A 22,663-nucleotide genomic window follows, 5' to 3' on the forward strand; every position below is an offset into this window, starting at 1 on the left:
GTCAAAAAGTTGCTTTAATTGAATTCGCGACGCGTCTAAACGCGTCCCTCTCAGAGTGCCTCTGTCCCACCATCACCACATCGATTCTCTCAAACACTCATCTCCAACCACAAGACCCCAATTGACGATACCACGACTCTCCAAACGGTCAGCTTCACTTATCACTCATAATCACCGATCTCTCCGAGACAGTAAGAGTTCAAAGATACCCATGAACAAGATCTAAACCACACCCCACACATCAACCCCGAAATGGCCTCCTCCCTCGCCCCGAAACCGCGGCCGAGGCCGGCGCACACCACAGGAACAACCCGTCTCGCCTACACTCCCTCAGGCGCCCGCCTCGTCACCGTTGGCTCCAACAACACGATCCGCCTCTACCGCACCCACCACGATGGCGAGCCCTTCAACATCGACGACTGCCCCGAGCAAAACTGCGCCGTTGCCGCATCTGACGCCTTCTTCGTGGTCGGCTCAGAGGACGGCACCGTCAGCGTCTACTCGGTCGAGGACACTACTTTCGAGCGCTTCCTCACTCGCACCTCCCTACCAGTTCGAGACGTCGCTCTATCCCCCGACGCAAAGTGGTGTGCCGTCGCCAGCGACGAGCTCACGGTCAAGGTCGTCGATACCCAGGATAACTCTCGCATCCGCGTTCTCAAGGACCACGGGCGCCCGACGAAGCACTTAGCCTTTGATCCCAAGGGCGGGCTCTTGGCGCTGGCGTGTACAGATGGAGTCATATACGTCTACTCCATGACGGCAGAGACGCCGGAGCTCATCCGCAAGGTGGACGGCATCATTGGACCTCTCGACCCCGAATCCGAGAACTCGGCCAAAATTGTGTGGCATCCCGACGGACGGGCTTTTGCGGTGCCTACGCCCATGCACGATGTTCAGGTCGTGTCCAAGAACGACTGGGAGAAGCAGCGGACGTTTGCCAACGGGCATTTGGGTGATGTCACCGCGGTGGCGTGGTCGCCCAACGGCGCAATGCTGGCGACGGCAGGAAAGGACGGGAAGCTCTTGATCTGGGAGGCAAAGACACAGAGCGTGATTCAAAAGTTTGACTACAGCAACGTCATTGACATCACATGGCACCCCAAGGACAACCTGCTGTCGTTCACAACGTCTGACGGCGAGGTCTACATCTACCCCAACCTTATTACGGAGCAGTTCTCTAGCTTCCTGCAGCTGCCTCGCCAGCCTGCACCTTTTATCCACGATCCCCTCTCCGATATCTCCAATAACGCCAGGAGACCAGATGCCAACGGCAAGGCTGCGATCCCGAGCCGCCCTCGCCGCGATTCCCTGGGCAGTCTTGACTCCTTCCTCAACGGTGAGGACGGCTACGATGATGGAGACGGCTTTGTTGTTGACGATGACGGTGCGGGCTACTCGACGGGGCAAAAGAGGCCTCTCGATGCCGGCGGCGACGACGGCGACCGCGCGAGCAAGCGCCGCCAGCTCGCGCTCAACTTCCACGAGGCCTTCCAACCAGGCTCGACTCCCTGGCGCGGAAACCGCAAATACCTTTGCCTGAATATGATTGGCGTCATCTGGACGGTCGACCAGGACGGTCACAACACCGTGACGGTAGAGTTCTACGATCACGAGTTCCACCGCGACTTCCATTTCACAGACACATTCCTCTACGATAAGGCCTGCCTGACAGAGCACGGCGCTCTGTTCTCGTGTCCACCGCAAGACAACACGCCCGCCACCATCTTCTACCGCCCACACGAGACGTGGACGCAGCGGACAGACTGGCGAACTGAGCTGCCCAAGGGTGAGGCCGTAGTTGCCATGTCGCTGAGCGAGTCTTTCATCACAGTTACCACAACCGCCAACTATGTGCGTATCTTCACCCTCTTTGGAGTGCCGTACCGGGTCTATCGGCCCAAGAGCACACCGATGGTCACTTGCGCCAGCTGGCGTGACTATGTCATAACGATGGGCAACGGCCCCGTCGGCGCAGACGGCAACGCTCGCCTCCTGTACACGATCGAGAACATCAAGCGGGACGAAATCTGCCAAAACGAAGACACCGTCGCACTATCCGATGGCGCGACGTTGCAGAGCGTCTTCTTCTCAGATGTCGGCGTAAGTTTACACGCCCCTCCTCCCCTTCTTCCCTTTCGGACATAGGGATGCAGTTTCGCTGACAGGCAGGGTACACCGACTCAGGATCCTTGCATTTATGACTCGACAGGCACTCTGCTCACCCTGCTTCACTGGCGGAAGCCCTCGCGCGCCTGCTGGGTGCCCCTCCTTGACACAAAGCTTCTCCCGCGTTTAGCGTCGGGAAGGAAGACAGAAACCTACTGGCCAATTGCGGTAGCCGACAAGAAGTTTCACTGCATCATCCTCAAGGGCGGGGACCAGTACCCCTACTTCCCGCGGCCGCTGCTGTCCGAGTTTGAATTCTCCGTGCCACTAACCTCCGCTCCGGCTCCCGCTCCGGACTCGGAGGGTGCGGAAGGAGCGAACGGCGACGATGAGGAGGATGAAGGCCGCCGCGAATCGCGCAAGCTGGAGCAGAAGCTCTTGATTTCCGGCATCCACTCTGCCCAGCTGCGCGATCTCATTGACCACACCGACGCCACGCACTCCCAAAAGACGGGTCTTGCTCGGCTGGAGCTCGAGCTCGACAAGACGCTGCTGCAGATGCTGGCCATTGAGTGTCGCGAGGGCGAGGAGCGCGGCATGCGGGCGCTGGAGCTGGTGGGTCTGATGCGCGATCGGACGGGCCGTATGATTGAGGCGGCGGGTAAGGTTGCGGAGCGGTACGGACGGTCGATCCTGGGCGACAAGATCCGCGAGATCGGAGAGCGGAGAGTCAACGGGATGGATGTTGACGATGGCGACTTTTAGACTTTTTCGTTTTTTTGGTCATCCATGGCTTGGATGGTTGCTCCGGGAAGGGCACATACTCGGGAAGGGGGCTAACCCCCCTCACTCCCCATGTCGGGAATTGGGTTTCATGGTTGTTTGGATGGGTCCTTCCCGTCAGTATAAGGAAAGGCGTTTGGATGATGATACGATAGTGACTACTTGATGGTCTGCGTTTGTCTTTTTCCCCTGCGGAAGACGTGAAATGAATGACTAGCTAATACAAAGGCGATATCCGTACGGATAGAGGTTCTTTCCTTTTTGCTTTTTCGGCAGTCATCGTCGTCCATGTCGTGTTCCTTGTAAAATGTCTAAAATACGGAGTCGGAACAGAAGGGTATGAATAATACGAGGAATAAGCACGTCGTGTTCTCCGCAAAGGGAGCAAGATATCACTGTGAAAAGGCGGAGATCTGTCCGTATCGTCGTTTTCGTGTGTGTGTTTTTGATGAGGATGTGTCGCGGTTCATCTCCCATACGTGGAACTCTCTGGAGCACAGGTACGAGGGCGGCACCCATGGCACCGGTCCTCGCGGACTTTCCGAGCTGATGTTTTTTCTCCTGTGTAGGGTTAGAACGTTGTGTCGATATTTGACTTTGGGTCGAATTATTCGCCCTCCCTTCTCTGGACACTAGGTTCTTCCAGAGAGTGCCCATCCAGAACTCAGAAGGAGCCTCTGGGTCCCCGGCCTCGAACGGCATAATGTCGGACGTGATGGGTGCATAAGCCCAAACACTCAACCCCCCGGATCCGAGACTCCTCCGTGTAAAGTAAAGCAGCAAATCCGAAGACGAAATGGACCAAAGCGAAGACTCGACTACGACACGCACCGACTGGAACAAACAACAAGAGGGCGTCCACGTGTCTCTTGGTTGGGTTTTGGATTTCCATCCTCGTCCTGGAAGTAAGGGTTTCTTGCGGGACCTTGGTCGAAGTATTCGCACCACCACAACCTCAACTTCTTCTCGATTAAGTTCAAGATTGAAAGATGTGTTGTCCCAAGACATGCCGTCTTCGTGTCATGTTTCTCTCTCTCGGCAGTCCAACCGAGACGCCATGGTCGTTCTCGGAACACTGTGCCGAGTTCCCAGCAGCACTCCTCGTTCCCGTGTGCGCGGGGACGGTGGAGGAGGGAAAGCGGAATGGGCGGCAAGGTGCGGCCCGAATCCGGTACACGGTGACCAGAGCCTGGAGGACAATGGTGTATCCGTCCCATTGCCTGTTGTTTTTAGAGGCTTAGTTGTCATGTTCGGCCACGAAGACGAAGGAAAAAACCATGCTACGCATCCATTGACGCGTTGTGGGACATCACCGTTTGCTTGCATGCATGTTGTCGTGATTGCGACATGTTACCCTGTCTTATTTGCAGAACGGCCATACCGCAGTTAGACGTAGGCTACCCGCGGGATCTGTCCGGTGCAAACTAGGCAAGGGGGCGGAAGGATGAACAACCATACCCGGAATTCGACAGGGTAATGCAAAAATTAGAGTTCGAGTCGAACGGGGTAGATCTCGGTCGTGGGGTTCTTCTTTGGCTTCGGATGTGTCGTTCCACGGAACCAGTCACCATGCTGTATAGAGCAGGCTCTTGGAACTAGTCCGTTCTGGGTTTCAACGCGATACGCAAAGGTGGACAGCAGCGATTTGCTTGTTAAAGAAGAATCTCAGTAACTTGAAGATGAGACGAAAGGTACACCAGAGCTCTGGGTTGGGCAATTCTCAAAGGGCTCCCGGAAGCCAATTGTATGAGTCAAACTTCTAGAAGCTTGGCGATTCGCCGTGAGACGAGCGTCGACGTTACATCTTCAACGTTCTTCGGACAGAAAGAACGCTTACCGCAGAGAGAGTTCGCCGGACCCGGCTCGCGTTACATCAAGAGCGGACCATGGAGATGGGCCGGGGCCTTAGGTCACAGGTGGTGGTGTAAGGAGTAGGAGAGCCAGTGCTGGACTGTCGGATCGACAACGTTGAGGTGCTCGATCTAACAGTTGCCTGTAGCAGCTTCCATTCTGACATGATGAGTGCGTAGTCCAGCAAAGTGTCCAGTAGTCACACAAGGCTGGACGGATAGCGGTTCTGCTGAAACGTTGGGACTGCAGTTCGTTCGCTCAGGCCGCCATCCACAAACTCGTTCGTTTGGAAAGAAGTCAAAAAGCTGGTTCAGGTGGATGCAAAGAGCCCTCAGGAAGGATTAGAGACTTACCGGTTGTGCGGCAGTAGCAGTCCGTCGTCGGAATGACCTGAATATGACGCTCGCTGGAGGGCACCATCCACAGGCGCATTTGCGATTAAGGCAGGAAGAGTTTGCAGATGCGGATGTCGACTTGTAACGAGGTCAACGTTTCTGCGCTGGAAATCACCCCCTAAACCTTGTTCAGCTAAGGGCACCCGAGGCTCAAAGGATGCGCCAAGACAGAGCTGAATGGCCGTGACGTCTTATTTTCAAAACGGAAGAGTATAGCAAGCTTCGAGGCGAGAGCCGGAGGAAATAGCCCCAGGCACGGTTGAAGACAATCTTGAGCATGTGACGGTAACTGTGCCTAGTTTCGCTGGAAAAGGCGACCCAGTTGTATCCAGAGATCGAAATGCGTGCCATAAAGAAACTGCTTCCAGTGCTCAATGCTGACTGGGCGACTGGGGTAGGGGGTTGCATACATTTCTCCTCAACGTTCGGAAGCACCCTAGTCTTGTCCCATTGGAATGCAACGACTACATGATAGCTTCGCATTGTTCGCAGGAGCTTCTTAGACGAGTCCTCTCTGTGGTAATAAACGTGACAAGCACACGTCGTCGTCTGGATTTGGACCAGGGGCAGGGGTTGGAAGGGGAAATTCAGGGCTTTTGCTCGACGCTTTATCCCTCGGTCGAGTATGGCTGGCTGGCTGGGCCCTTGTCGGCCCGGTCCATGGTCTCCAGCTCCCCTTTTCACCTGTCGAAAAATCGTTTGCTGTAATATCCAGAGGCGAGGGAAGGCGTGAACAGCGAGCAGTAAATCGGACAATCTGCGGAGAATTTGGCGTAAAGACGCCGACTTCCTCGGACTGGCACTGGCCAGCTCGAGATTGGAGTTGAGGCGTCAACGAACGATGGGCCATTTGATGTTGAGTAGTTGCAGATCAAATTGCCCTAGCCTCCCGTGGCAGCAGGCACTACATATGGGAGACAAGAAACTCCCTGGTTGTTTGTTAGTGACTTCCTCGCTTCTGGTCTCAGCTCTTAACCAGGGTACGGAGTGCAGTAACGAAACGGTTTTCGTGGTTGTCAAGTCCCTCGGGTACGGCACAGTGGGCGGCACATGCCTGCTGAATCTTGATTATCAAATCTTGAATCTGCGCTTTCAATAGCCTCTTCCGATTCACCGTGGACGACATGGACCCAACCTGTTGAGTTTTTTCGTTGGCGATGAAGGTTGTTGCGGCAGGTAATCAGCATCTCAAGAGCCTCCGGCCAAGAGCAATGCGGTGCTTGTCTAGATCGTATTTTGACCTATGGGCCTCTGTGCGTTCCTCCTTGACGCGGAGTGATCATTGCGTGTGTACTGCATCGACGGACCCGATTGTCAACTGGGCCTCTAGGCACTGAGCTCACGGCCATTCTGCTAGGGTGGTCGTTTGGAGGCGAATGGCTTGATCGTGTCTGCCCTAGCCGTCTCGCGCGGATTGTGGATATTATCGCGAAGAAGCGACGCCGTTGAAACAGAAGTGCACCGTCTGGCCGGTTCGAGTCTTCCGCAATTCCTGGGCTGGTTGTGGTCCTGCGTTAGCTGCCACAAGCACCGCACCACCGCTAGCTCGAACCTTTGGTTAAGATGACGGCCTGCTTTGAGCGGTGGGAAGGCAAGGTTCATTGGGTGAGTGGCAGAGGCCATCATCACGCCACGGTAAGACACAGGAAGCAAAAGGGCTTGCGCAAAAGCCGCTCTGAAGCACTTGCGTGCTCAATTTGATGAGGACAAGCTCTCCACATGCCACACACTGGACCGTTCGCAGTACCACAGAGCACGGGCCCGAAGCGAAGACAGCCAGGCACAGTTTCTTGGCCAGTCGGCTTCCAGGATAGTCGACGAAGCCCACGGTTGATCGAGATTTAACACTACTCCTGGGAAAGCAACGCAGCTCCCGACTGGCTTGTCAGTTGTAAAAGCATCTGCTCGTGCCCGGGGGTACTAGGCCCTGGGACGGGGAGCTTGGGGACCTTTGGCTCGGTAAGAGTCCCGCCAGTTTCGCTTGTCGTCTCCCTGCCGTCGAACGGACACAGACGTGACATGTAGTCAACGAACCGGATGCTTTAGTTGGGCAACGGATAGGCTAAGCTGGAGCTGTTGAAGCAGAAAGAAAGCACAGAGCATCTCGGTAGCAGCATGATCCAGCCTGCGCGGCTTGCAGGGTCCTGGCGTGCCCTTAGTGTTTGGTTCTGTGTAATGGTGGTGGTGGTGATGATGGTTTAAGGGTGGTAGTTGTGGTAAGGACTGGGAAGAAAATGATGCCTCTCGTTTGGGTCGATCGAAACTTGATACTGACCCTCCAGCTGCAGCCGGCTAGAAGCTATCGAGGCTGGGGGTCTGCCTTGTAGGTTTGGGTATCGCATCTCATTCTCAGCAGGAGATGGGTTTGGTTTGCTGGGATAGTGTCTTCCCCACCCACACCCCTCCTGGTCGCGGCCGCATCTAGGCATCGAGGAGACGGGGTTGGCTGAAAGGCTATGATTGTCGCAGATGGCAATCTCGTAGCTTCCTGGACCGGGCGATTGGAGAAGAGATCTTGAGCTGCACGACTGAGACAGCGTGTCAGAGAAACGAGGAGTTGGGGATCGAATGACGGGAAAAGAAAGCAAAAAACGGACTTTAGGGTGGAGAGGACGGTCTCAGGGGGTACGGGAAAAGGTGAACAAATACATGATGTGCATATCATGGTGTATCCGAAGGCGACATGCTAGGAAATTGACAGAAACGTTGAATCGGTTATGCCTACGTCCAGGCTGATACTGGAGGAGGCGGTTGAAATTAAAAGAGCTCGGTCCAGAAAACGACTAGGTAGAGGGAGGGCGGTGGATGAAATTGAGATGCGTTTGTTCAAGATGTGGAGGAGTGAAAGGGTCGCTCAAGCTTCAGCTCCAGGCCCTGTAAATGGCATTCAATCGAGTTAGAAAGAACGGCGAAGAAACGAAGCTGGAAAGAAAAAGGGCCGGAGATGGAATGCGCAAATAATCGAGGCCACATGCAACGAAGAGTCGAGCCCCGTGGTGTCTGACTGTCTGTTTAACGAATGGAAAAGAACACGAGGCAAGGAAAAGCAAGGCCAGTCAGAAGGTGCCCTGTGCTGACCCTTCCCAATATCATCTTACCCCTAGGTATCAAGTTGGCAGGTACGCATCTCCATCTACCTTACCTCACCTTCTTTTGCTTGCTACTATGGGTACTTGACTGAGGCACTAAGATACCTACCTGCCTAGGTAGAGTCTGTCTTGACTGGTACGGGAGATGCAAATACTTTTCCCTTCCTTACATCCAATGCTAGCTGCCAAAGGCACGGTTCTACTTACTTGGCTGGCAAAAAAATCCAAGACTTACAAATCAGAGAGAATTGCTATAACGAAATACATTGTCTGGTGGGCGCCTCTTGGTGTAATGTTTCCGACGCAGGCTGGTGTCTTGGCCACTGTAAGTCGAGAGTTGCGTCTTAAGCTTCAAAGCACGGGAGAAGCAGACGTGCAGCTAGGTAGGCAGATAGGTACGCCAGGACCATCCACTTGATGCCATGACGCCGGCTCCGACCAGCGGCTGGGTGAAAGACGTGTTGCTAAAACACAGTCGAGTCGACGGTCCAACATCCGGCGGTCTTAGGGTTCCTTACGGGCGGGCGCTCCAGAGACCGAGCCGTGTTTTTTTGTACGCCCAAGGTAGTGTACCTTTAGCTCGCTCATCATGGCTCAAACCGTCCATCGAACCTCTTGTCCAAAGCAACTGCAACCTCATGTAGTGGTTGACCTGCAGTCATGCGGCTGTCAATGCAGAGAGTGCTGCCCAGACCCCGGAGATATGGAGTCGAATATGAGAAGCCTTGTGGTGCTCCCTATTTGTATGCACAGGTACTCGATGGGACACCGAGCAGGGCAGGAAACGGCAGCCAAGGACAGATAGGCGCGGACTAGACTGGACGCAGGGTACTTGATCCGACGTCACTCGTTGCCCTTTCTCTCTGCCATGTCTCTGGCTGGCGTCGAAGTTTGTACGACACAGTTGCGGACTCTCATTCTCATCAGTGGTAAGAGACATGGCCTATCTGGTGTCGTGTACCTCTTTGATGCTCAAGGCATCGTGCGGCTGAAGCTCTTTGTGCTCCTCTAGACTGGTGGGCATCAGCGAATGACTGTGACTAAGAGCGTCAAGAGCTTCGCCGATCGAACGTCTGGGCTATTGTCTGGAGGATGGGGAAATGGCAATTCCCTCCCTGCCTGCCAGTGTACTTCATCATCATGTTCCACGTTTCGTGAATTTGAATTGTATGATAGCAAAGACCCGGCAAAGAAGAAGCAAACTTGGCCCATTTTGGAAAGAGTCTCGTCAGGGGTTCAGACATCAGGACTTGCATTTCATCTCATCTTGACGGGACTTCAACGCCTCTTCGATTCAGATTCATGGCGTAGGTAGGTACTGTAGCTGCAGAGATACCTCTTTACCTTACGACCTTACCTTACGTAGACAGACGAGCCAAAATCTGACTCTGAGCGGTACGGGATCCCGGCGGGCGCTATCCATTTCAACGTGCGTAGACTGACCAGAGCAAGAATACAATACTGGTGTATTCGCCCATACTGAGAGGCACGGGATGATACATGCAGGAGAAGAAGCCTTTGAGACTTTGAGTAACTGGCTGGCAGCTCATCCATCGGCCTTAACCTTGTTCCTTTGACCCTGTTCCGGAGAATGCCACCAGGGACCCCAGCATCTGCACCCACATCTAATTCCCTACCTGTGGGAGGGGGTGCGCTTTGAGATCCCAGCGAGGAGAAGACGACCGTCGACCCCCCCTCCAGCCAGATCCACCCACCCATTGGATTGAATGTGACCTTTTCCTGCTTTCCCACCTGTCCATTCCCATTTTCAGCTGGCGGGGACCGGACACCCCCTTCCCCCTTCTCTCCTGAGCTTCCACGGTATCTTCCATTCCACATCGTCTGTCCTGCCGTACCACCTGCCCTGTTGTGTGCAGCAGCATGTGTATGCGTGTGTGAGTGAGATGAGAGAGAGAGATAGGCAAAGATAGCGCGCGTGTATACCTTTGTACAGATGCGTCCCATGTATTTGTGCGTGAGTGAGAGACCTGGAGTGAGATATCTCATATCTTGGTGAGGTACCTAGATACCTAAGATACAAAGGTACCTAAGGTACTATACGTACCGGAATGTGTGATTGCCCGAGGTGAAGGTGGGAAAGAAGAATTCAGTGACCGAGCAGGAGCTCTCCCGTCCTCTCCTTGGTGCTCCGTACCTAGGTACTTCGTACCCCTAAAATTCGCTGCTGCTGCTGCTGCTGCTGCTGCAAGGTAAAGCGACTTGGGCCCGCCCCATGCATGGCCGTCCATCTCACACGCCCGCGGATGCCCTCCCACCCCCTCCTTCAGCCCAATCAGCAAGCTTCCATCAATAACGACACTTTCCCCGACCTGAACATTCTGAACATCCTCACTTGGTGCTGCTGGTGGGACGGGCGCCACACCTCCCTCCTTCTCTCTCCCACTTTCGGCCATTTGACATTGGATACCTGAGATCCCTTTTTTCGATTTCTATTACTTTCGCCTTCTCCTTTTTTCTCTCTCTCTCTCTCTCATTACGGACACTATTACCGTGCTTGGGCTCAATAGAGACTCGTCGCTCACACTCCTCCTCCTTCTCCCACACATGCTTCTTCGGCTATCTACCGTCCTTGCTCCCTCTCTTGCTCCTTGACCCAAACACGACAAAAGGTACCTTGAAGCATTGGGTTTACCAACCGACTGACACATCGACGCCGCAATTAGAACGGGGCCACTCAGAAGCTGACTGCTGAATCACAGTCTAGAGTACACGCTACCTTACACCATCCCGCAATTCTTGTGGCACTTGCTCTCCTTAATCAGGCCTTCTTTCTTCCTGTGTCCTCGCAGATCCAACCGACTATCGATCTAGTCGAGCCACTTTAAACCTTCGCCAGCAGCAGCACAAGCACCACCATCAGCACCACCACCCACCCCCAGTCCCTCGTCCTTGTCCCTCATTCGTCGTCATATTTCCGGCGGCCCTGGCCTTCGGAAACCCTTCTCCTTCTCTTCGAACTCTAGAACTTCGACACTTCCACTTCCATTCTCTTGCATCCCGCATCCCGCATCCCTAGGTATTTCGCTGAGAGTTCCGCCACCCATCTGGACGAGAAGAACACCCCAAACCTTTTTCTTCAACTCTGCCAATCTGGACGCATTCCAGCAGATCCATCCCTCTACCTAGCAATCCCCCGACGTTGGAAGCCTGTCGGCAGCTGGAACAGAGGCCTGCTGCTAGCAGAACCGAACCACGGCTGGACGCTTCAATCCCCAAACCGCTCACCCACTCGCGCTCGCCTGCTTCAACCAACATTGCTGTCGTTTCTCGCCAATCCTAGCCAAAGGAAGCCTTCTCGCGAAGCTGCCAAAGGGCTCAAAGGCACCACTCGACACTAGAATCGATCCCAGATAGCCATCCCAACCCCATACCTCCTGCGATAGACCTATCCCATTGTCTTCCTCTGCGCGCATCGCTGCAGAACCCGCCCGCATCGCCTATACCGTTCTGCGAAGCCATGAGGTGAGACAAGCCCCTCAACCATTTCCTCAAACCCACCGCGACCGCCTCGATACCGCTCCAACTCTTTCTCCTGTCTTCCCTGCCATTCCCAAAACCGCGTTCTCCTCGCAATTCATTGCGCCCTTGTCTCTAGAGCTAACCGGATTCTTGCGTCTTACAGAGGGGATGGCCACAGTGACTGAGAGTCCGCAGAGAGCTCCTCTGCCTGCTAACGGTCATGCCGATCTGATTCCGAATCGCATTGTACCTATCCCAACCCCGACCCCGACCATCCAAATGTCTGCTCCATCTCCCGGTGAGCCTATGGAGATCACTTCCTCCAACAACGCCAGCACGACCTCTCCTTCGAGCAAGCACAACGATACGGATGCCAACGGCGCATCCAAGCACACCTCGCCTACAGACCAATCTGCGAACAACTCGATCGCCATGCCCGCCGCGCCCGCAGCTGCGGCCGCGGCTGTGCACCAGCCAAAGATTGTGCAGACAGCTTTCATACATAAGCTGTACAGGTGAGCAGGAGTCTAGAACAACGTTCAGTAGCAGTATAGCTAACACCGTTCAGCATGCTGGAGGACCCAAGCATACAGCATCTGATATCATGGTCAGCGAGTGCTGAAAGCTTCGTTATGTCACCGTCCGCGGACTTTTCCAAGGTTCTAGCGTAGGTGAACACGCTTTCGAATATGTCCTTCACCTACTCACTATCGACTAGACAATATTTCAAACACACCAACATATCCTCTTTCGTCAGACAATTGAACATGTACGGGTTTCATAAAGGTTCGATAGCATCTCCTTTGACCACAAAATGTCCAATGCTAATTGAGGCAACAGTGAGCGACGTTTTCCACACGACAAATCCCGAGACCGCTTTGTGGGAATTCAAACATGGAAACGGCAATTTCAAGCGAGGCGACCTGGTTGGACTCCGTGAAATCAAACGGCGAGCTTCACGTCATGCTCTTGTTCACCGGGAGTATCCCAACTCAAAGCCCAGCCCTTCGCAGCCCGGAACGCCTTCGGAACCGATGCCTCCCCCGAGCGATGGCTCCGAAATGCGTATGCCTGGGCTCGAGCATACGCTGTACGACCTGAGCATGCGACTGCAGAGAAGTGAAGAGAATGCCCATTACATGCATATTAAGCAGCAAGCGGTGATGGAAACAATGTCACGGCTCCTCCAATTCAACCAAGAGTTGTCTAGGACGGTGCTCAGTCTCGTCCCTAGTCCCGACAACCCAGTGCACCGGGATGGTGAGTTGCATCTTTTGTGGTCCACGTAGCTGGCAGCTAACACTGCGCGAATCAGTTCTCAGTTTGCAATCGGAAATGGCAAGACAGGCCGAGATGCTCCGAACTATTGATGATCCCCAGGAATCGCCATTCTCAAGCAGCCGAGCATACTTCACCAACGTGGAGAATGCACCGGTTTCGCCGCGGCAGTTACCCCAGGATGACCCAAGACGAAACGCGAATCTTGCTGTTCCCCAGCCCAGAGGGCAGAATTTCTACCGGCCTCCTGTGCCTTCGAATCTCTCGATCAGCACGCGAAGACCCTATGGCTCGATTGGTGGTGGTTCGGTTGGCGGTGGTTCAGTGCCACAGGCCTCATCTCCCTTGCGGGGGGCGCCGCCTCCGCCTCCTCCGGGGCCGCATCCCTTGGCTCAGGTTGAGCCGCCTCCTGGAAGTCTAGCAAGACGTCACACATCGGCTGATATACGGGCACACGGGTGGCAGCCCAGTGCCCCGCCGCCGCCGTTTGCTTCAGGGCCTCCATCAGGACCGCCTTCCGGACCTTGGCCATCTTCGCCCAGCCGACTCGCGCCGGAGGACCAGCGCCTAAGGGAGTCGCTGTCCACCTACTCACTGCAAAACGCGACCCAAGTACGGCCTCTATCGCGACCGACCACACCTCCTGGCGCACCCTTCTCGAATGGTGGTGGTGGGGATACCTTTGGCAACTGGTCGTGGAACTCGGCCAACCGGGACAACAAGAATTTGGCCATCAGAGATCATTCAGGACCACCCACGCGTCGCGGAAGTATGGCGCATATCCTCAACCCGACTGACACGGCTGAACGAGACGACGAGGATGAGGATCCCCGAGGCGACGATGATCGGAAGCGCAAGCGTATGCAGTGAGCAAAGCAATTGCCTCCTTCAGGGTCGTCCGTTGGATCCTTATGCATGGCACACTCCTCGCACGCGTGCCCGTACATTTCTATATCAGATAGACACATCTATCCGATGATTTCCTGGAAATATTCCTTTCCTTGTATAGAAGAAAGGGGGATCATACTCGGATCAGTACACGATCTGCACAGATGCATATCTAGAACCAAAAATTCCAGGATCAAGACCCGAAACACACACGAAGCCAACGGTCACTACATAATACGATTCACCGACGGTCAATCTCGACTTACAACCGGATTTCTCAATCGTCAAAAAGTTCAACATTGATATCAACCATGTGTTATTTACTGCATCACGGCCGAACTGCGTGAAGCAACAACATACTATAAACTAGCAACTCTAGTAATTCAGCGTCACAATGGCGTCTCATCGAACAGAACAAGTGCGGATCCCACATCTCATTTCACATTATTCACTCTCGGATGGAGGCTGTGTGTTTGCGGTCGGAGCTCAGGAGACGGGATACCCAAGGGACGTCAGGCGGCAAGGTTTGTCAAGATTTGTCCAAAGCTGTCCATATCGGGGTGTAATTTGCGACATCTGCATTTGGGATGCGAGAGGAAATGGATAATCATTCAAAAAATAACATGTTCACATCTGAATATTGAGGTATTTGGTCAGGAATAGCAGCAGTGTGTGGCTTGCAAATGGCCTGATGGCACATGCTCAACAAGTCTTGGCTAGATCTAATGCGAAGATGCAATGACCAATATTGTGACAGCCAGCCAATCCGCGGCAGTTGTGTGATTCGACAGTTTCCGAGACTTGTCGCTGGTGCCTACCGCACATGCAATTCCCAGAGGGTCTCAAGGGATGAGGGCGGCGGTCTTGGCGAGATGATGTCCCGGCATCTCGGGCCAAGGGAGTCGCAGTGTGTCGCTGATCCGCAGTCTGCACTCGTCATGTGCGGAACTATGATTTCCCCTAGGCCACTGATATCTTTTGAGCGGCTCCGACGCTACCTTCTCCTCCAGCGGCAGCGGCCGCTGCCATCTTGTTTTTCTTGTTCTCCTTGTTCCGCTTCTTCTTATTCCTTTTCCGTTCCTTGGTGGCTTCGTCTGTCTCGGGTCGCTTATCGGCCTCATCCCCCTCGGCGGGGTCCATCGCCGCTATTTCCGGCTGGATCGGACTAGCGATCGGGGCATCCTCTTTGCTGTTTTGGCCATTGTCGTGTATTTGATCTTCCGTGTCGTCCAATCCGCCCTCGCGCATCTCGACATCGCCCCGTTCCCGTGCCGCCGGGTGTACGAGCGCCTCGGGTCCGGCAGACCCCCCCTCCTCCTGATGGGCTTTGGTCTTCTTCTTCTTGCTCTTGCCCCAGCTGCCTCTCCCTTCCTCCTCGTCGCTCTCGTCGTCTTGTAGCCTGCGCTTCTTGAGCGCCGCGGCGGCGAGGGCTTTCGGGTCGTCTGCGGCGCGACCTCCTCCGCGTTTGTTGCCGAGGAGGCGGCGGCTTAGGTCCCGCGTTGCGGCGGAGGTGGTCTGGTCCGCTTTGGAGGCCGCGAAGCCGAGGCCCGTGTTTGGGTTTTCGAAGCGGAGGTCCGCGTCGTCGGCGGGAGCTCGGGGGCGGCTGGTTGTTGAGGTGGCTGTGGTTGTGGTCTCGGTTGAGGAGGTGGGTTTCGACATTGATGAAAAGGTGCCTGGCGTAGCGGCGTTGCTGGAGGTTGTTGCTTGTGTGGAGGAGGAAGATGATCGTGCTAGGGAGGGGTATTTTGCGCGCATCGAGGTGAGGAAGGTTGCTTGTTTTGCGGAGGCGAGGGAGATGCGGTTGTAGAGGGCGTTGAAGTCTGCCGAGGCGGGGAGTTTGGGGGCTGCCGTAGAGGCGGACGGCGATGCTGGCGCCATTGTGTATAATTGATGTATACAGATGAATATTATTTTCTATGATGTGGCTGCTGTATGTGTTGAGGTACTTGGGGGACTCAGAGGTTTGGTCACACGAGTGCGTTGGCGATCTCGACGTTGCGACAGGTTGAGGCTGTTGACGATCGGCGTCTAGAAGATGCGCAGAAGCGACGGGAAGGACGACTAAAAAATTTGGGGACTGGGGGGGAGTTCGTTGGCTCGTGCTCAACGTCTTATCGTCGTTTATCTTAGCGTGGATTTTCGGGTGCGCGGGCCTGGAAATTCGAACGAACAGGGGGGGGACAGAGGTGTGTTCTTTGCTGCGGGCGGCGGTGGGTGCAACCTTCTCCACAAATCGAACGTTGAAGGATCTTTTGCAGCGTGACGGGCAGGAGCGGGTAATTTTGTTGACGTCGGCCCCGCTCCGGGTCCGGGCCGAGAACGGGGACGGTCCGGCACGGAGGATGTGAGTGCATTTGATCCAATCCATTAGGCAGTCGTAGACAGCGGTCATTTTCTTTTTCAAGCTTCACGAATCTCTGAGTATTATTTAATTGCTGAAGGGGATTTAAGAACCTAGGGATAACGTGCATCATGGTGGTGCGTTGGAACTAAGTACGGATAGTATCCAGGGTGCCAGGGCAACCTCGGGATATGGCTGGCCTGCATAGAACCAAAGAGGGAAAACCTGAAGACCTAAGAGTGATATGGCCCTCATAATACCAGGGTGAGAATCTTCTCGAAGGAGGGTGGTTCTCAGGGCTCAAGATCGCACGCCTTTTCGAACTGTCGCGAGGGACTCTGGGATATCATGAGGCATTGCTTTCGATAAACAGGTCTCTCGAATAATCTCCTTTTATATGCAAGAGCAGTCCTGGGAAAACCGGGATCTTTGGAGGTCGGAGGGTACTTGGTTCTTTCCTCCTTCACTCCTGTCACTTAAGTGATTCGGGTGAAATGGTCGAGGGGTTCATGGGGGAAGACCCGAGTGTGGATCTCAGTCCCCTCGACCATTGACCTGACACCTAAGTTTTTGGTTCGATTCCTTATCGGTGAAATACTTTTTCTACTTAACGATTTTTTTTCTTCTTTGATTTACGGCCTTTCTAGCTATTTACTCAGACGGGGTCGGTCTGTACCATGAATTCCAAGTACATTTTTACGCGGCGAACGTGAGAACGGCTATGAAAAGAAGTGCCCACGACGGGAATTGAACCGCCAAGAAACCTCAATATCGAGATACTCGAGGTACAAAGATTCACGCGGGCAACAGAATATCGCTTAGTAAGATAGGTAAAATAAAATGCACGCGAATGGCAAAATAGCAAGATATGTTGCTGAAGTGCGACGCCCCGGGCGAACAACAGACTTTAAATGGCAAGGTCGTATGCGCCAGTGTGAGAAGACACAATCAAAACTTTCTGCCAAGTGCACCCTCTCATCACCCCGACAGACTCTCCAACGCGAACAGTCATGAAGGGTGCAGGCTGTGAGTTGAGCCACAGAGGCGATGACGGCGTTGGGATGAATGGCCAGGGGCGGACGGAATACTCAGGCACCAATGGCACAGAGTACCATCCAGCCGCCTTCGTGGAAGTAAGATTCACCTATGAGGCACTACCGCAGCTACTGATGTTGATTTTGTCCAATTTAAATGGAATTATTTGAGCTAAATCATCTCAATAATGTAACTTTTAGTCAGTGATGATGGAGTTGAAGCTTTACATGATTTGCGGAAAGTAGGTGTCAACCATATGATGGCACGAGCGATGGATCGGGGGCAAGTCTTTGCGCAAACTATTCCGCAAAGTGTCTTAAGCGTATTTCAAGAGAATTGAGCGATTACATGATGATTGTGGCCTCTCATGTCTGGCGTCTTGATGTTGCTGAGATCCCTGATCAACGTAATTCAAATCTCTCCACACTCACGGAAGCGTCATCAAGCTTAGTCTTCACCTCACCATACATCATCCCGGCTACCCAACACGTGCCAACCAGGCTCCAAGTCGCTTCGCCTTCGGTCTTTCTCAAGATGACAGGCACCGAAGACCCTTTCAGTACACATACGACATCCACAGCTTCAGCCATGTTTTGTCGGGAAACGCCAATGTAGTTGCCCTCGGCTCCTCCTATCTGCAACATCCCGCGATCACGCCAGTCCCAGGCGCTCACACCCGACTTCACCTGGTCGTGAACCTCAGGTGAAAGGCCATCCTCTGGATTCCATTCTGCGAGCCTTTCCAGCCATGGGCCCTCGATTTCATGGCCAGAAATAAATGCTTTCGAGAGGCTACTATTGAACGCCTCACTGCTGCTGTCGTCGAGGCCTAGTAGCTCGAATAGGCGCTGTCCTAAAGGTTCACCTGCGAATTCTCGATCGATGTACATCAAGTGAAACAAGAAGCCGAGAGCCATCTCAGCTCGGGCTTCGGGGTACCGAAAGAAGACAGCTTCACCACGACCGCCTGATTCGAACACCGCGCGAAATACGGCCTCCTGCGCAGTCATCCCATTGTAAAACTGATCATTACTAGTTACCAGTTGTTCGGTGAGTTTGACAAGCTTATTCTCAGTATCGAATAATGTTGGCTTCGGTAGGTTGCGAAGTACCTTGCCGATACGAATGCCGGACACCAGTAAGTGTCTTTCGCCCGAGATGTTCGCATCTGGGACATTTGACCCGAAAACTCCATTATCAGCGTCTCCTATGATCGGCTCAAACAACCTATTTGATTCACTCCATGCGTGTGGGTAGTTCGGAACCCACGTCGGGAGGTCTGGGGTGACCAGTGGTTGAGTCGCCCCCATGGTCATATGTAGGCCAGCCATTGGAAGAAGTTCAAGCTCTTTGCCTCGTCCTGTTCGTTTCCAGTATGCAAGATTCTGAGCAAAGTACTCGACATATACCGAAGCGACCGAGACGTCCGGACTGTAGTCGGGAATCAGGGGCAAATTGGTGAGACCAAGCAAGCCATAGATATTATCCTTGGGGTCGGTGGCGGAGAGGGTGTGGTTCCAGCTCATCAATTGCCAGCCCCAGCTCTCCCACTCGTCTGCACTCAGCGTTTCTGGTCGTTTGTGTAGGTGTTTTGCCTTCATGAGTCGCATGGGATTGTGCCATGGCACCCTATCGGACGACGTGATGCTGAGCCAGGCAGATTCAACCATCCACGAAGGCTTCTGCAAGTAGCTCCGGATCTCTTTCAACCTTCCAATCCAACTGCATGTGAGGAAAAGCGCTATCCAGTCAACAGAAGACTTCCCAGACAACAGAACCAGGTTCTCTGCGAGGACAATCTCTTGAACTACCCATACGCGAAACCAGTAAGGTAAGGTGAAAAGAGACCGAACGCTCTTCCACGACTGATTGGAATGCCAGTCGTTTTCAGGTCCTATATCAGCCAAGATGAGCTGTGGCCAATCTTTCATCCAGCTGATCAGTTCGTGCGGCTCAACTCCTCCAATGTGGCGTCGTCCTACGACTTTGTCCATTTCGTGAGCCACCAGGTTGATCGTTTCAAATGCTGCGCCAATCTCCTCGGTATCCGTTCCGAGCCACGAGAACGCGAGCTCGGCACTCGCGTAAACTCGCCGCATCAGTTGCACTTGCTGATTTCGTTCTGCGACATCTTGTTGGTTGATGCAAAGGGCATCCACCCAGAGCCTGAAGCCTTGCGGATGTCGGCCAGGAAACGTGTCTATCCAATGATCTTGGAGATGCTGAAGAGCGTGGAAGAGGTTTTTGGTTGCTTGAAACTCCTGGTCGTTCAAAAGGATTGACTCAGTGATGGAAGCATCTCCCCAGACGTATGATAGGGCTGTGTATACAGGCTTTTCGTCGAGAGATACCGAACTGAGTCTCAGGGACGGCTGACCAGAGAAGCTGACATATTCGAGAAGCCTGATTTCTGACTTGCCAGCATCGAGGGGTTCATACAGCGGCATTGCTTCTTCAGCGTCTTGCTAGCTTGTTAAGCCCCCTTCAAAAAGCACACGGTCGTCACCTAGTCGATATTTTGACTGGCATATCCCATCATGGTGTGCCTGATGAGGCCATTCGTGAATAGATGCCTGCTGTCAGATACATCTCGCGGGGAACCGTCCTATTCAGGCAAGGTGGTCAACGAGAGGCAGGGGAGTTGTGCAGGCGAAGATGGCGTTGGGACTTGCTGGGAACAGGGGAGCTCCATTGGCTGCACGAGCCATTTGGTGTACCTGCAACACCTGCCACAAGGCGGCATCGCCCGAGACCTCCCCGCGGACCATGACTGGGGTCCCCTAAGACACCTGGAACTCAATTGTGGACGTTTCTTCCGACTTCACATCACACCGCGGACACCACCTCGTTTCCCACACCGGCGGCCATCATGCCGCGTAGCCGTGAGAAATATGGCAAATCTTCAGGTTCTACAAGCATCATAACCATTGAATAGCCCAGAATCCCAATTCCTCACAGAGTCAGCCTCGGTGGCTAGAGCCCAAGCGTATATTCAATTGGCGGGAGTTGAGTGTGGCTGAGAAGTTCTTTGTTCGCCGCCGCCGGCCGCCGCCATCCAACCGTGTATCAGTCACACTGGCGGTTTCGAAACATACCAGGGTAAGGTATGTAGGCTCTTGATAAGAATTGGGAAAGAATTGGAGATCGAATAGCTGCTTACCACAGAGGCGTGGCAGTTGGAGCCTCGCGACCTCGGCCTAAATTGAATACTGCAACTTGATCTGCCATTCCTTCAATCTTCAAACAAGCTGCCAGGTGACTGTTCAGCATCCTCGTGTAACATTAGCCAATGTAGCACCGAGAAAAGAGCGATAAACCAGGGTGGTGGCAGAAATGTCCCTCATAACGCGATGTATCCCTACCTCTCCAGGGCCGAATCAGGAGTAAGGCTATTCCGCACCCACACGAAGGCTATCCCACACCCATACTAGGCCTACTCAAGCAAATAGTGGTCTTCACGTGACTGTACAGCCGCAGCAGCCACATTTGACCCGGAATCTCTATTATTCCGGCAGTTCTAGAGGGTTGGAAGGCGCGCTTCCACTGCACCTTCCACAACTGCACCTTCCACTGCCTATTGCACCTTCCACTTTGCCCTCTTCTACAATGTCGACTATGCGCGCTTTTCAAAATCAAAACCACGACTTCAGAAGCCAGTCTTTGCTCAGGGAAAATACATCTCTAGAGCCCATATTTTAGTGCTCAGAGAGGTACTTATCCTGCTTCAAAAATGACCAAAAAAGGTGGTGTTACGCGTCAAAACAGAAATAATGGGAAGGCGCGCGCCCATGACCTAACATGTGGCTGCTGCGGCTGTGCAGTCACGTGTAGTCACGTGTAGCCCACTATTTGCTTGAGTAGGCCTAGTATGGGTGCGGGATAGCCTTCATGTGGGTGCGGAATAGCCGTACTCCGAATCAGTGCAGCATGGTGAGCGGCTCAGCAACCATCACCTATTGCTCGCATTCCAGCAAATCAGAATACAGGGACACCACATGGCCGAACTTGTGGCTGGTTGCCTGTCGTTTCTGCCTTCGATCACCATCCCAGCCAACCAGCCAGAAGCACTAGCCACAGCATGCACGATGAAGCTTCCATTGAAGCCCTTGGATTTGTTAGCTGCAGAACACCAGCCACAATCACTCCGGAGACAGTAACGGACTTTCCGCAGTGTCCCCGACCTCAAACGCCGGCAGGGACCTCATTTCCCCGACAAGAAACATGTGCAACGTCTCATTGAATGCCGGTGCCGTGTTATTAGCGCCTTGGAGACCTCCGAGAACCATGTGGTGGAGACTACGAGATTATCCCTCAAGATCGTCGTGGCTTATACCATGCATGCTGGGCAGTATGTGACCAGTATTCTTCCGGGGTCCAAGAGTAATCTTCCCAAGTCGACACACGAGCTTCTCCTAAAGGAAGGTGTCCAGCGTCTTTGCATGTTCTCGAAGGATGAAAGAAGACTGCCTGAGGGGCTCTCGAACGGGGACGATACCATGAAGGGCTTAGACAGCCTCTCGACTTGCCACGCACCGGGTTTCTGGGACGCTGGAAGTGGGTGTAACGGCCCGTAGCCTTAGGAGGAGCAATCCAGGTTGGATCCGGTACGACAAGGGGGTGTGAAGCAGTATGCGAAGTTGGTCATCTCCAGTCTGGGGCAAATCACCGGTGACGGTGGGATGGCGGTTAAACCAAGTCCATGTGCGAACGGCCGCGGGTCGCCGGCGGACCATTGTGTTATTCTTCCTGTGTCGAGCTCGATGTCTCTTGCTTAAGTTAATTCGGCTTCGAGAACAGCATTGGAAGCTCGCCAGTACCTCATGTCCGTCCCAAACCTGTTCACCTTGACTCGACTACCATTATATACAGTCTTCCCAGCCGCACTTGGCCAAGATTTTGGTCATGTATAAGACCCTCCCCTCGCCAGTATCGTAGAGGACATTGTTCTAGTAAGTCGAGATCACCGAGCTTCAATGTAATAACTTCATCGAGGAATCTCATCCATTTCTCTGAGTCCCGGCCATGTCTTCTCCTGGTTCTAGTCCTGATCATGGGATGTAAGTTGAAGCTCTGTCTCTCCATTGAGAAGACTGTGTTAACCTTTCTTTAAACCCAGTGATTCAACTCGATCTCGAATCAATCCTCTTGATAATCACATAACTCGACAATCCCAGCTGGCTCGGTTTCAGCAGGAACACCTCCAAGACGGCAACACCCTTGTGCCTCTTTCCCACAATCCTCGGGACCTGAAGTCTGCCATCTATCACCACAAAAGCCGAGCAAGTAGAGCCATCAAAACCTTCCAGCAGAGCTTTACGAAACACAAGTCAGACGATTCAACGGACTCACCAACCAACAAGCCCAGCTCTACTAGAGTAAACTAGAAGAGTGGCTGAAGTGTGACTACCACACGA

At 53.6% G+C, this 22,663-nt stretch overlaps 8 protein-coding genes across 8 annotated transcripts; 4 read left to right on the top strand and 4 right to left on the bottom strand.

Moving 5' to 3' along the window:
- Positions 1–252: 252 nt before the first annotated feature.
- CCOS01_02878 (WD domain-containing protein) lies at positions 253–2,874 on the top strand (the record flags this gene model as incomplete). Its single annotated transcript, XM_060451065.1, has 2 exons — positions 253–2,103; positions 2,173–2,874. The coding sequence occupies 2 exons, from the start codon at positions 253–255 to the stop codon at positions 2,872–2,874; spliced, it is 2,553 nt and encodes an 850-aa protein (XP_060317330.1).
- Positions 2,875–3,168: 294 nt separating this feature from the next.
- CCOS01_02879 (uncharacterized protein) lies at positions 3,169–3,900 on the bottom strand (the record flags this gene model as incomplete). The annotated part of the gene is made up of 1 exon (XM_060451066.1): positions 3,169–3,900. One exon carries the CDS (start codon positions 3,898–3,900, stop codon positions 3,169–3,171), a length of 732 nt encoding a protein of 243 aa, XP_060317331.1.
- A 3,537-nt stretch (positions 3,901–7,437) lies between these two features.
- Positions 7,438–7,803, bottom strand: CCOS01_02880 (uncharacterized protein; the record flags this gene model as incomplete). The annotated part of the gene is made up of 1 exon (XM_060451067.1): positions 7,438–7,803. The coding sequence occupies one exon, from the start codon at positions 7,801–7,803 to the stop codon at positions 7,438–7,440; it is 366 nt and encodes a 121-aa protein (XP_060317332.1).
- A 3,811-nt stretch (positions 7,804–11,614) lies between these two features.
- CCOS01_02881 (HSF-type DNA-binding protein) lies at positions 11,615–13,855 on the top strand (the record flags this gene model as incomplete). The annotated part of the gene is made up of 6 exons (XM_060451068.1): positions 11,615–11,710; positions 11,873–12,222; positions 12,276–12,374; positions 12,426–12,493; positions 12,548–12,967; positions 13,023–13,855. Coding segments are annotated over 6 exons (1,866 nt in total), but the record flags the coding sequence as incomplete, so codon positions are not given.
- A 978-nt stretch (positions 13,856–14,833) lies between these two features.
- On the bottom strand, positions 14,834–15,751 carry CCOS01_02882 (uncharacterized protein; the record flags this gene model as incomplete). Its single annotated transcript, XM_060451069.1, has 1 exon — positions 14,834–15,751. One exon carries the CDS (start codon positions 15,749–15,751, stop codon positions 14,834–14,836), a length of 918 nt encoding a protein of 305 aa, XP_060317334.1.
- Positions 15,752–17,650: 1,899 nt separating this feature from the next.
- On the bottom strand, positions 17,651–20,017 carry CCOS01_02883 (uncharacterized protein; the record flags this gene model as incomplete). Its single annotated transcript, XM_060451070.1, has 2 exons — positions 17,651–19,714; positions 19,967–20,017. 2 exons carry the CDS (start codon positions 20,015–20,017, stop codon positions 17,651–17,653), a joined length of 2,115 nt encoding a protein of 704 aa, XP_060317335.1.
- Positions 20,018–21,244: 1,227 nt separating this feature from the next.
- Positions 21,245–21,823, top strand: CCOS01_02884 (uncharacterized protein; the record flags this gene model as incomplete). Its single annotated transcript, XM_060451071.1, has 2 exons — positions 21,245–21,363; positions 21,421–21,823. The coding sequence occupies 2 exons, from the start codon at positions 21,245–21,247 to the stop codon at positions 21,821–21,823; spliced, it is 522 nt and encodes a 173-aa protein (XP_060317336.1).
- A 448-nt stretch (positions 21,824–22,271) lies between these two features.
- CCOS01_02885 (uncharacterized protein) lies at positions 22,272–22,633 on the top strand (the record flags this gene model as incomplete). Its single annotated transcript, XM_060451072.1, has 2 exons — positions 22,272–22,306; positions 22,366–22,633. 2 exons carry the CDS (start codon positions 22,272–22,274, stop codon positions 22,631–22,633), a joined length of 303 nt encoding a protein of 100 aa, XP_060317337.1.
- Positions 22,634–22,663: the final 30 nt, after the last annotated feature.

Source organism: Colletotrichum costaricense, assembly GCF_030867565.1.
Source record: "Colletotrichum costaricense strain IMI 309622 chromosome Unknown Scaffold_3.1, whole genome shotgun sequence".
Taxonomy (NCBI): domain Eukaryota; kingdom Fungi; phylum Ascomycota; class Sordariomycetes; order Glomerellales; family Glomerellaceae; genus Colletotrichum; species Colletotrichum costaricense.